The sequence below is a fragment of the Rhinatrema bivittatum genome, chromosome 2 (genome assembly GCF_901001135.1).
Source record: "Rhinatrema bivittatum chromosome 2, aRhiBiv1.1, whole genome shotgun sequence".
NCBI classification, from domain to species: Eukaryota; Metazoa; Chordata; class Amphibia; order Gymnophiona; family Rhinatrematidae; genus Rhinatrema; species Rhinatrema bivittatum.
In genome coordinates this window covers 143206448-143218956 of record NC_042616.1, presented here as the reverse complement: position 1 = coordinate 143218956, position 12509 = coordinate 143206448, and the positions used below count along the sequence as shown (strand labels likewise).

Below are 12509 nucleotides of genomic sequence, written 5' to 3'. Positions count from 1 at the left end.
AGCAGGAATCGGAGCTGGTATCGATGGCGACATTGGTGTCGATGGCCGGCATGGTACCGCATCGAGGAGCGCTTGTTGCACTGCTTGATGGATGTACACGTCAAGTTCCGCCCGTATAGCTGATGGAATCAGAGCAGCTATGGGGGGAGGCAGCGATGGCGATACCAATACCCCCTCAGGGCCCTGAGGAGGTATGGTGCCCGGCATCGATATCGGTGGGGATCGCCTCGGTTCAGTAGGCCTCGGAACCTCCGCGCTCGTCCGAGCTCTCTTAGCGGGGGAGGCCGTATCCTTCGATGGGCCGGCGGGCACCGGCTCGGTGCCGTGTAGTCGTCGATGCCGATGCTTTTCTTTGTGTTTCTCGCTGCCGGAGGTGGAAGCCTTCGACGATGGAGAGGGGGAGGATGTAGAAGCGTCTCCCGCTTCACCTGGAAGTCGCCTTTTCAGCATAACTTGCCTGATCGATCCTGCCGGCGATGACTGGGTTGACGTCGATGTCGATGGAAGCAATTGAATTTTGAAGAGATGCTCCATCTTCTCCATCCGGAGCCGACGTCCCTTCGATGTCATCTCGGCACATAATGGACAAGACTTCACATCGTGTTTTTCGCCGAGGCAAAGAACACATTCTTGGTGCGGGTCCGTAATGGACATATTTCTCGCACAATTAGGGCATTTTTTAAAACCCGAGGCCATTTCTTGCCGGACAGCTGTCGACGGCAATGTGAGAAAAATTATCAGTATGGAACCGACAAAAATCGGGAAAAAACCGGAACCGCAATGGAACGGAAGGGAGACCCTTGCGGTGGAAAGTTTTCCCGAACTTTTTGAAAAGTTTTGTTGACGGTGAAAAACACCTCAGGACTCCAGATTAACCGCGAGGCTAACGGCTCCGCGGAAAAAAGAAGACTGAAGGGAGACCCTTGTGGCAGGGAATATCATGGCATGCTGGGCATGCTCAGTAGGCACTCTGGTGCCAGTCAAAAGTTTCATAGAAACTTTGAAAGAAGTTTTTCCGTACATAGGGCTCCATTACTGATATCACCCATATGTGAGGACTAGCATCCTGTTTGTCCTGGGATAACTGCTTAACTCGAGTTACCTGGGTAAAATCTTCTGTAAATTGCTCTCTATAAGTTTATATGTTTCTGATATCTAAAATACAGCTGCAGAAATGTTATGCAGCACGTTGGAAAGCACTGGAATTCAAGAATTTTGGAAAAGTCCTTTGAAACTAATATAACATCAAGAGCTACTCTGATTGTTCAGTTTCCTTTTATGGTAGAAAGAGATACTGTATTGAGAACATATTTTCGTTTTCAAAATGTGAAGTTTTATGGTGATAATGTTAAGATCTTTCCAGACATAGTCCGTGAAACACAACTCAGGAGGAAGAAATGTTTGCAGATGAGAGGTGAAATTGTTCAAAAGGGTGCCAAATTCATATTGAGATATCCGTGTCGATGTATTATTGTCAGTCAGGATGTTAAATATGTTTTTGACCAACCGGAACAATTAAGATTATATCTTGATAACCAATCCTAATAATCTTCATTGAACTGGTATTTTAGGACATAGTTGGGTGTTTTGACACAAATCTGGTAATGGTTTTTTCTTATTGAGGATCTGCTCTTTTAGATTTATTTTTCTTCCTCCAATTATCTCATTTTCTTATGATTATCATGGTTAAGATAAATACAGTATGTTTGTTCCTTTTTTCTTTTTCTTAATTAATGTTTGGAATGTATCTTACAATTTGGAAAACTTAATAAATATATATATATATAAAAAAAGAAAATAAATATCTACTCCACAAAAGATAATTATGCTTTTAAAAGATACATGATGAAATTGCCTTTACATACTGCATAGCTGATGGATACCCGATTGAGATTTGCAGCCTGTCGTTGAAGTGTCTGTCTAACAAACATCTCATCCTTAATAGCATGAAGACTAAAGAGAAAATAGAAGACAAAGTAAATTAAAAAACAAACTTTAGAGTCTAAATTATTTAGCACAAAAGATGAATAGCACACATAATTAACAGTTTGGTTTGCTTATAATTTCTAGATATAGGAATGGTTATTTTCAACACCATTCTTGTGGGCAAAGTTGAGTTTACCTACTGAAAAAGACGTTTTAAATATATAGGGGCTCATTTTGTAACAGCCCATATTGGTGCAAAGTCCTTGGGTAAAAATTTTCAAAGTGAAATTATGCATATAGCTTCATTTTGAAAATTATTCCAGGAAAAGTTGTGCAATTAGCTTGTCTAAGAAACCTTGAGTGCATACTTTTGAAAATTCAAAAGTTTGCATGTATGTGAAAATGCCTTCCCAATCCTGCTTCCAAGAATGCTTCTTCATAGAGTGGATAAAGTTATTATTTATTTGTTGGAATTTATACCTCACTTCATTCATGTAACACCTATGTCACAGCATCACCACTAGAGGCTGTTGCATTGGTTTACTACTACTTGCATAAAAGCAAGCGACCCCTAATGTCCGCGTAGCTGTTTAGTTTGGATTTAGAGAGAGAAGGAATGTTTCCTTTCAGTTTTCATAAGTGTTCAGTGTACAGGCCAAAAGCTTTGGCTGAGGAGTCTTAGAAAGTATGAAGATTAAGACTGGCCAAAGATGGAATCCTGTCTGCCAGCCTTATCTAAGCAATAATGGGCTGTGAAAGTATGGAGAGAACTCCGGGTAACAGCCTTACAAATATCTGCAAGCGGCACTGAACGGAGGATTTCCCAATTTGATGGTATCAAAAAAAACAAACAATTGAGTGGATTTCCTGTGGGCCGACGTGCAGTCCAGAAAGAAAGCTAGAGCACGTTTGCAGTCCAAAGAATGCAGAGCCTGTTCTCCTGGGTTCAATGGGGCCTGGGAAAAAAGGTAGGTAGGATAATAGATTGGTTAATATGAAATTCCGACACTACCTTCGGCAAAAGTTTAGGGTGAGTGTGGAGCACTACCCTGTCATGCAGAATTTTAGTGTAAGGCGGGTAGGTAACTAATGCCTGTATTTCACTAACTCTGCGAGCAGACGTGATCGCAAGAAGAAAAAGTACCTTCCAGGTGAGATAGCGGAGATCACAGGAGTGGAGAGGCTCAAACGGAGGTTTCATGAGCCATCCCAAAACCACATTAAGGTCCCAAGCTGGAGCAGGAGGGCGCAGCGGAGATTTTAAATGGAGCAAGCCTCCCATGAAATGTGATACTAAGGGTTGCTTGAAATGGAGACATTTCCTATACCTTTATGGTACGCAGACACTGCACTATCATGCACCCTGATAGAGGAAGTTTTTAGGCCTAACTCTGACAGTGCCAGAGATAATCCAGGAACCTCGCAGTGGAACAAGTGAAGGGGATCTATGGACATGGAAGTGCACCAGACCGTAAACCTCTTCCATTTAGAGCGATAAGACCTTCTCATTGAAGGCTTTCGTGAAGCCACGAGGACTCGGGATACCGACTCTGAAATGTTAAAAGATTGGAGAATTAACCTTTCAACATCCAGGCCGTCAGAGACAGAGCTTGGAGGTTGGGGTGTCGCAGATACCCTTCATTCTGAGTGATTAGAAGGGGATCCTTCCCCAGAGGAATGTGTCGTCATACTGATAGGTCCTGGAGGATTGGAAACCACACCTGGCGTGGACAGTGGAGAGCTATCAGAATCATTAATCCCTCATCCTGCCGGAGCTTCACAAGAGACTTTGAAATGAGAGGAAGTGGAGGGTACGCATAAAGGAGACTGCTGGCCCAGGAGAGGGTGAAGGCATCTCTTGATTGCGAGTAGTGATCGCGAATGAGAGAGCAGAAGTTGTCTACTTTGTGGTTGTGGACCAACGCAAAGAGGTCTATGCGAGGGTTACCCCAGCGTTGGAATATCATGTCCGCTGTCATGGGGTTGAGAGACCTTTCATGCAGATGGAAAGTACGACTCAGCCTGTCCACCAAAAGATTGTCCACTCCTGGCAAGTAGGTTGCTTTGAGGCACATCGAACGGGAAAGGGCTCATGCCCGTATCTGTGCAGCTTCCTGACACAGGAGGTAGGAGCCCGTTCCCCCTTGTTTGTTGATGTACCACATTGCAGCCTGATTGTTGATTTGAATCAGGATAGCTTTGTTTGATAGGCAATCCTGAAAGGCCTTGAGGGCATATCTGATCGCCCGTAGCTCCAGGAAATTTATCTGGTGTTTGGCTTCCTCTGGAGACCAGGTTCCCTGAGTCTGCAGGTCGCCTACATGTGCACCCCAACCGAGATTTGTTGTTAAGGTAATTTGAGGATCTGGAGCCTGAAATGGAAGGCCTTGAATGAGATTGGAGTGGTGCATCCACCAGGCTAGTGACAGATGGAGCTGTTTCGTAACCTGGATAATGCTGGACATTGGCTGACAAGCTTGAATCCACTGGCATTTTAAGGTCCACTGCATTACTCTCATGGCGAAGCGAGCCATCAGAGTGACATGCACCGAGGACACCATATGACATAGCAGTATGAGGAAGTGACGGGCAGTTGAAGATACTCGAGTCTGTAGTTGATGCGCCAGAGATATTATGGTGAAAGCGCAATCCTGGGGGAGGAAGGCTTTCGCCTGTATAGTGTTTAGATCGGCCCCTATAAAGGAAAGGGTTTGGGATGGAACTATCTTGGATTTGGGATGATTGATTAGAAACCCTAAGGAAATCAGGGTGTTGATAGTGAGACGCAGAGAGATTAGTGCGCCCTGCTGAGTCAGAGTCCTTATCAACCAATCGTAGAGATAAGGTTAGACATACACACCCTGATTCCTGAGGAAGGCTGTGACCACCACCAGGCACATGGTAGTACACGGTACTGGAAATGACGGGGGCCGACCAGGAATCGCAGATACTTGTGATGAGATGGAGTAATTGAGATGTGTGTGCAAGCGTCTTGGAGATCTACAGAGCATAGCCAATCTCCTCTTTGTAGAAGAGGAAGTAGAGAGCCCAAGGTTACCATTTTGAATTTTTCTCTCTGCAAAAATTTGTTTAGGGCGTGGAGGTCCAGTATCGGGCATACGCCACCTTACTTTTTTGGTATTAGAAAATACCGGGAATAGAACCCCTGCCCCTGCTGGGAGAGGGGCACTGGTTCTATTGCTTGGGATTTGAGGAGGGATGAAACCTCCTGTTCGAGCAAGGGAGAGTGATCGGATAACCCCCACGTCAGCCGAGGTGAAGAGTCCGCTGGAACAGTCAGGAAATTTAGGTGGTAACCCTGAGTGAACACTGACAGTACCCACTGGTCTGTGGTGACTGTATGCCAAGCGCTGTTGAAGTGGTACAGCCGACCGCCGACCGGAATGGAAGGAAGAGGAGGTTGGCTTACACTCTCTAGGAAGGAGTTAAAACCCTGACGCTGGTCCAGGCTGAGAAGCTGGCTGAGACTTTTGAGGCCGAGTCTGCCTGGATTGACCTTTTTGGTAAGGTCTGGAAGTGTGTCCTCTAGAAGCTGGAGGATAAAATGTCCTTGGCTTATAGGCTGGCTGCTTAGAGTCACGTCTGAAAGTTCTCTTAGGGCAGATGGGAACTCGGATGGCACTGAAGAAAGCTGGCGCAGAGTTTCATGGTGATCCGTCAACTGCGCTACAGTCTCTCGGATCTTTTTCCCGAAGAGATTATTGCCCACACAGGGTAGATCTGCTAACCTGTCTTGGACTTCTGGTCTTAAGTCTGATTTGAGCCAGGCCCATCTTCTGGCACTAATTCCTGCTGCAGACATTCTAGAGGCCGTGTCAAAGATATCATATGTAGCGCGGACCTCATGCCTTCCAGCATCTTGACCTTTCTGAGCCAGAGTATGAAGTTGAGACTGGAGTTGCTCTGGTATAGAATCAGAGAAGTCCTGGATCCTTTTAAAAGGTCTCTGTTATACTGTGTCATGTATAACTGGTAAGAGGCAATGCGAGATATGAGCATGGAGCCATGGCAGACACGCCTACCAAAGGCATCCAGGGATTTTTGTTTCTTCCCTGGAGGTATGGAGGAATGAGGTTTTGAATGCCGTGCTTTTGTCTGGACTGATTCAGCAACCACAGATTGATGATCCAACTGTGATTTTTGGAACCCAGGAGCTGACTGCACCAGATAGGTGGCATCTGTCTTGCAGTTGACTGGTGGGATGGAACATGGGTGTTCTCAGTTTCTCTTCAGGAGATCAAGTAGGATTTCTTGGATAGGTATAGACATGATTTCCTTAGGAGCATCTAGAAATTGGAGTACTTCCAGCATCTTGTGCCTAGAGTCCTCTTCCATCTGAAGCTGAAAAGGAGTGGTTTCAGACATTTCCTTGATGAAATTAATAAAAGACAGATCTTCTGGTGGAGAGCGTCATCTTTCATCTGGGAGAGAGGGCTCTGATGGTAAATCATCTAAATCCTGGGACGAATCATTGCTCCAAGGATTATAGGGCTGATCTCCAGCACCTAGTGGGTCTCCAGCAGGGAGAAATGGTGCTAATCCTGAAGGACCAGGCCTAGGTATTGACGGCATCGGAGGAGGCACCGACGGCATCGAAGGAAGCATCGACAGCATCGATGGAGGCACCGATGGCATTGATGGAGGAACCGATGGAATCGATGGAGGCACTGAAGGGACCAGTGACATCGATGGACAAGTCGGTGGTAAAATCCCAGACGGTGGAATGGGTAACGGTGTTTGCTCATCATCCGATGATAATGGAATCGGTGTGAAAGGTACTGGACCCACCGGTGCTCTTGGTTCCATCGGAGCAGGGCACCGATCAACGCATCCAGTCTACCCAGTAGCAGTGTGAGCGCTACAGGAATCGGATCAGTGACCGGCTCGGGGACCGGTACCGGCGTTGATGGAGGTTGGAAGCCCTGAAGTGCTTTACCGATGGCCTCTTGGATCATCTGATGCAATTCCTCGCAGAAGCCTGGGGCATGGAACCCCGGCACCGGAGTAGGAGGCAGCACTGGTGTAGCCGGAGGGTCCACCGGTGAAGGTGGAATCGCAGATCCCGGCACCACTGAAGGTGGGGAACACCTCAGTGACCCAGTCACAGAAGAGGATGGGGCCTTTTCTGGATGGGGCTTCTTTGTCGGTAGCTCTGTCGACATCAATGCCGAGGACCTGCCTGGATTGACGGACTGAGCCTTCCGATGCCGGTGTCAATGCTTATCACGATGTTCTCCTCGGTCCTTTTCTTGAGGAGGCAAGGAGGCAATTGACACCTTTGGAATCGTCGACGCTGGTTGAACAGCAGTGGTGTCCTGGTGCTGGTGAGAAGTCAATGGCACTGGCTCGGACAACGTCGAAGCTATCGATGGAATCGGGGTTTTTAACTGAAAGAGAAAATCCATTTTCTCTAACCGAGCCTTACGGCCTTTCGGTGTCATTTGGGCACATTTGTTGCAAGTTAGGACACTGCAGCCAGACCCCAAACACATAACACAGACCCCATGTGGGTCAGTGATGGACATTGTTTGAGTACAGTCAGGGCACCAACGAAAACCCGACGCCATGACTTTGACAAAAATTTAGCCGCGGTACAGTCACTGGCCGTTAGGCCCTGAAAGGATAACTTGATGGGAATCGACTGCAACAAGGGTAAAACCTTACCTTTTGACTGCAGAGTATGGATATCAATAGGGGGACCCCTGTGGGGTAGAAATTTTTGAAAGAAGTTCCGTGAAGAAAATTCCTGTCAGGAATCTCCAGAGCTCCTTAACCTGAGTGGCTACTGCTGTGTGGAAAAAAGAAGACTGAAGGGGGACACATGCTGGATGCAGGGTCAGTGCATTGCTGGGCATGCGCAATAGATGCCAGTCAAAGTTCTAGAAACTTTGACAAAAGTGTTCCGTGATTGGGATCCATCCGGATGATGTCACCCATATGTGAGGACTACCAACCTGCTTGTCCTGTGAGAAAGGCAAATACACTCCTTCCGCTGACGGAGATGTTCGGTCGGAGACAAACGCCCAAGGTTCACCTCCATAGGTTCCACAACGGAGGAAGGTGGTGCTGCTGAAGTCTTCACTGGAGGATTGGAAACACATGTGGGACGTGCTACAGGAGAGCGTGGAGCCTTTACTTCTAGGCGTCTTTGCCAGAGACGATGATCAATCTTACCAGCAAGGGAAATCAGGTCCTCTAGAGAAGTGGGAGTCTCATGGACAGAGAGCTCATCTTTGAGAGCACAGGAGAGTCCATCTAGGAAGATGGCTTGCAAGACAATCTTCTTGCCACCCAAGCTCCGTGGCCAGAGTCCTAAACTCCACCGAATACTCGGAGAGGGTCCTTGCCCCTTGATGGAGGTGGAGTAAGTTATGGCTGGCAACAGCCTGGCGGCCTGGGTCTCCGAAGGTCTGCTTGAAGAGAGCGATGAATTCAGATAACTTGGAAAGGATGGGATCAGAACATTCCCATAAGGGAGAGGCCCAAGCAAGAGCCTTCCCTTCTAGATGACACAGGATGAAGTTCACCTTGGTGATTTCCCAGTTATTCCTATCCATACTTCCAAGTATATATCCCATCTTCCAGCCGCAGATTGTGATCACCTGTTGTTGCGTCTGTCAGTCGCAGATGGCTGCGACCGCTCTGCCTTACCTCTTTTTCTTCTCTTTCTCTCTCTTTGGGCAAGATGGCTGCCTCCGGTGCCGAGGGTCTCGGCGTTTCCAAACCAGCATGGGCGTCCCCATCTGCCATGCTCACCCCCATGGCCTCCTAGGGCGCGAGCGTGCACATCTCCTATGCTCTAATACACGTCATGGCGGGAATCTCGGAGGCAGCCCCACCGCATGACTTCAGTACCTCCGGGTATATCTAGCCTCTGCTTTCACTACCACCTTGAGTTAGCAAGGACTTCAGTTTAAGCTACTCTGACCGCTCTAAGCTGCTCGCTTAGACGCTGCTTCACTCCAAGGGCCTTGCTCCAGTAGAAGCTCAAGATACCCACTCCTCAGGGGTCTCTCATTTCCAACTACCCTTCGGGGTCCTCTCTAACTAGACAACCGCTCCTCGGGGGTCTTTCTCTCTCTTCCACATTTCAGGATATCGGACCATTGGGTACTCGCTCCTCGAGGGTCTACCAGCCAAATATCCTGCACCATGGACCTTCGGTCTCAACTTTCCATCATCAGGAAGACACCATCATTCCTGTGAGCACCTGTATGATCTGGTGCTCCAGCTCCACCCACCAGCTGCGATGTTACCTGCACTGCGGACTTCTGCCTATTGTGAAACATCTGAGTGAGACTTCACATCTGAGACTGTTGAATGTACTGGCACTTCTGGGATCAGTGCCTTACCTTCCTGCCTTACCATCTATCTACAAGCAGTACAATAAAGCCTCTATCCATACTGTGTCTGCTATCTGAGTTCAGCCTATCACAGTGGTTCCCCACGGTGCCCCTCCCCGTGGGCGGAGTCATCTCCATTGCGAGCAAGGGTCCACAATGCCACAAACACAACACCTGTAGGATATCACTTCTTATACATGATATTTTAGGGTCCAAATTCAAAGGTTGATTTATCCAGCTAATTTTAAGGTAGTTGTGCCACTGAATATCATGCCAAAGTTAGCTGGATATAGTTTTCTGGCTAACTTTGCTGGCTGGTCAGTAACTGAAAATGGACCCCCATGTGCCAGCTTCTTCCATGTTACTTCACACTCCTGGGTAGCTGAGAATGCAAGATCTCCATTTTAGTTTACACCCAGCACACTTCCCTCCCATTTCCAATCACAAGATCTCATATTAATCCAAACAACAACCATCAATATTTTAACCGCTACCTGAACAGAAAGCCTCTTAGGTCTTTGTAGCCATTCCAGATGGCTCTTCAACACCACCAACCTACTACACCAAGCTAGTCAACATAAGAAATGCATAACCTGCCAGATAAACCCTGCTATAGAAACATCAGTGCTTCTGCTAGGACTCCTAAATTTTACTGTAATTGTAGGCTGACAGGCAGGGTTATATACTACTTCATTTATTTTTTTAGGCCTGGAAGTTTCCTCCTGTTACTTTGTACTTCTAGTTCAATTAGAACCAGAGCTGGAATCAGGTACCATGAGCATTCATTTGCAACTACTCAGGGATTTTTCCCCTAATTTATTGTATCTCTCTCCCTCACATCCATGGTTCCAACATATCCAGTCTGGTCTTTGTAGTGACAGTCCTAGGCCTGGGGGCCATGCACATGCCCAGTGTTACTAAGTGTGCAAACCGTGTAATTGCATGGTACAAGACACTGGCAGAGGGGAGGAGTCAGCTGTGGCAGAAGAAAGGGAGAAACCCAATGGGTGGTGGAGCCCATCCCACCAGTGAAGAAGAGAGGATGAGGCCTGGCATGGCTGCCAGTGGATCTAATCCCACTAGTGACTGAAGAAAGGAGGGAAAGAGAGACATTCCATTAGGGCCCATCTTGCCAATGACTGAAGAAAGAAGGGAATAAGAAATGGTCCAGAGCACCGTCATTGGAGCTCACCTTATCAGCAGTCAAAGAAGAAGAGAGGTCCAGGTGAATGAAAGAAGGAGCATGTGTGAGTGAGAGAAGGAGCACAGGTGAGCAAGTAAGAACAAGTAAGAACAAGTATGTATGAGAGAATGAGTATGTGTGACTGAGTAAATGTGTATGTGTGTGTGTGTGTGTGTGTGTGTGTGTGTATGTGAGATAGGGCGTTTGTGTATAAAATGAACATGTGTGTGTTAGAGAATATGTGAATATGAGAGAGAAGAGAAAGCTGGTGCACTTTCCCCTTCCTCATTTCCTCCCGTCACTGACAATTTTGGTGACTGGAAATCAAAAGTTCCAAGAAATGGATAGGAGATTTTTTTTATCCTTATTAGTTTAAATTATTGGATGTTATTTGATATGTCTGCTGTTTTGAAATATTTTATTGGTTTTTGGGAAATTTTTAAATATTTTATGAGTTTTTAATTATTGGATATTCAGTGTATCAGTTGTTTTGAAATATTTATTATTTTTATTAGTATGGTTTTACTATTATAATTAACGGGCAATATCCAAAGGCATTTAATCTTGGCCACTGTTGGAAACAGGGTGCTGGGCTTGATGGACCCTTGGTCTGACCCAGTTTGGCATGTTCTTATGTTTCTCCCAAAACAAAAAGACAAAACTCTGTACAAAAATACTCAGCCACTCAAAACAGAATCACCTCTCTCCATCCACTGGGTGTGAGAGTGAACAGCAGATCTTCTTACAGTACAACCTAGTCCTTTCCAAAGATGGAGATTTTTTTCTCCTTGTGATGAAACAAGACCTGGGATCCAGGGAAAAATGTACCAAAAAGTAAAATCCAGAATTTCTCAAACAAATTGCAAAGACACTGAGGCAAACTCTCCAGCCAGACTGTGGACTGAGAAGGTATACTGATTCCTTCCTATCCTAGGAACACCTACCAGAAATAGGAGACCAAACAATGTCAATGCCTCTTCTTCTAAGTCCAACTAAAAATGCCATTCTGCCTGCCTTTTGAGCAGGCAGGAGCTCACTATTACAGCCAATCTCACAGGAGTGCTGCTAGGAAATGGTACACTCTGGGGCAGATAACCCCGAGAATCCGCTCCTGCGCGGGCCAAGCCTATTTTGCATAGGCCCGGTGACGTGCGCAACCCTGGGGACGTGCGTATGTCCTGGGGCTTGAAAAAGGGGACGGGGTATGGGCAGGGTGGTCCGGGGGCGGGGCTGGAGCCTCCAGGCACAGCAGCCATTTGCCGCTGAGCCCGGGATCGCGGGCTGGTTGTCGGCCGGCGCGTGCAACCTAGGTCTGCCCGGAGGCAGGCACAACTTCTAAGTTAAAAGTAAGGGGGGGGGGTGTTAGGTAGGGCTAGGGTGCGGGTTAGGTAGGGGAAGGGAGGGGAAGGTGTGTGTGTGTGTGTTGGGGGGGTGGGGGGGTTGGTGGTGGAAGGAAAGTTCCCTCCGAGGCCGCTCTGATTTGCGCGTGGATATTATAAAATCGGGCGTAGATTTGTACGCACGTAACTCTTAATATCCGGCCCTCTATTCTTAATTCCTAACCCGATGTCCAGGCTAGGGCTATCTATTGAAGATCTCAAGGGATCCCTAAACCTCATCACATAGGGCTTCTGGTGCAGACCCCACATCATTTTGGTAGCTCTACTCTGGACTATTTCCACTCTGCCTATATTCTTACGGAGGTACAGTGACTAGAACTGAACTCAGCATTCCAGGTGCGGTCTTTCCAACGATCCATACAATGGCATAATCACTTCTAAAGACTGATTGAGAGTGTGAGAGAGGGAGACATTTTCCAAGCCACTCGCACACGATAAGGGACCTTTCGCACACGAAAAGTCCCTTATCGTGTGCGATATACCAGGATGGGGGTGGAGTCGACCCCGGAAGAGGAGGAGTCGGGGCGTCACCAGGGCCGACTCTGTGCCGATGCCATGGACAGCGAAAAGGTAAGTGCCTTTTCGCTGCCTATTTCGCTCCCAATAGCTACACCTCCTATGGTGGCGCTATTGGGT

The 12509-nt window shown here is 47.2% G+C and overlaps 1 protein-coding gene across 1 annotated transcript in view; it reads right to left on the bottom strand.

Annotated features, from left to right (window-relative positions):
• Positions 1-1823: 1823 nt before the first annotated feature.
• The window catches only part of LOC115083234 (uncharacterized protein C10orf67, mitochondrial-like), a 325694-nt gene continuing 315008 nt past the window's right edge, over positions 1824-12509 (bottom strand). The window contains exon 10 of the mRNA XM_029587042.1: positions 1824-1953. Coding sequence (XP_029442902.1) covers positions 1824-1953 — 130 coding nt within the window. The remainder of the gene's footprint in view (positions 1954-12509) is intronic.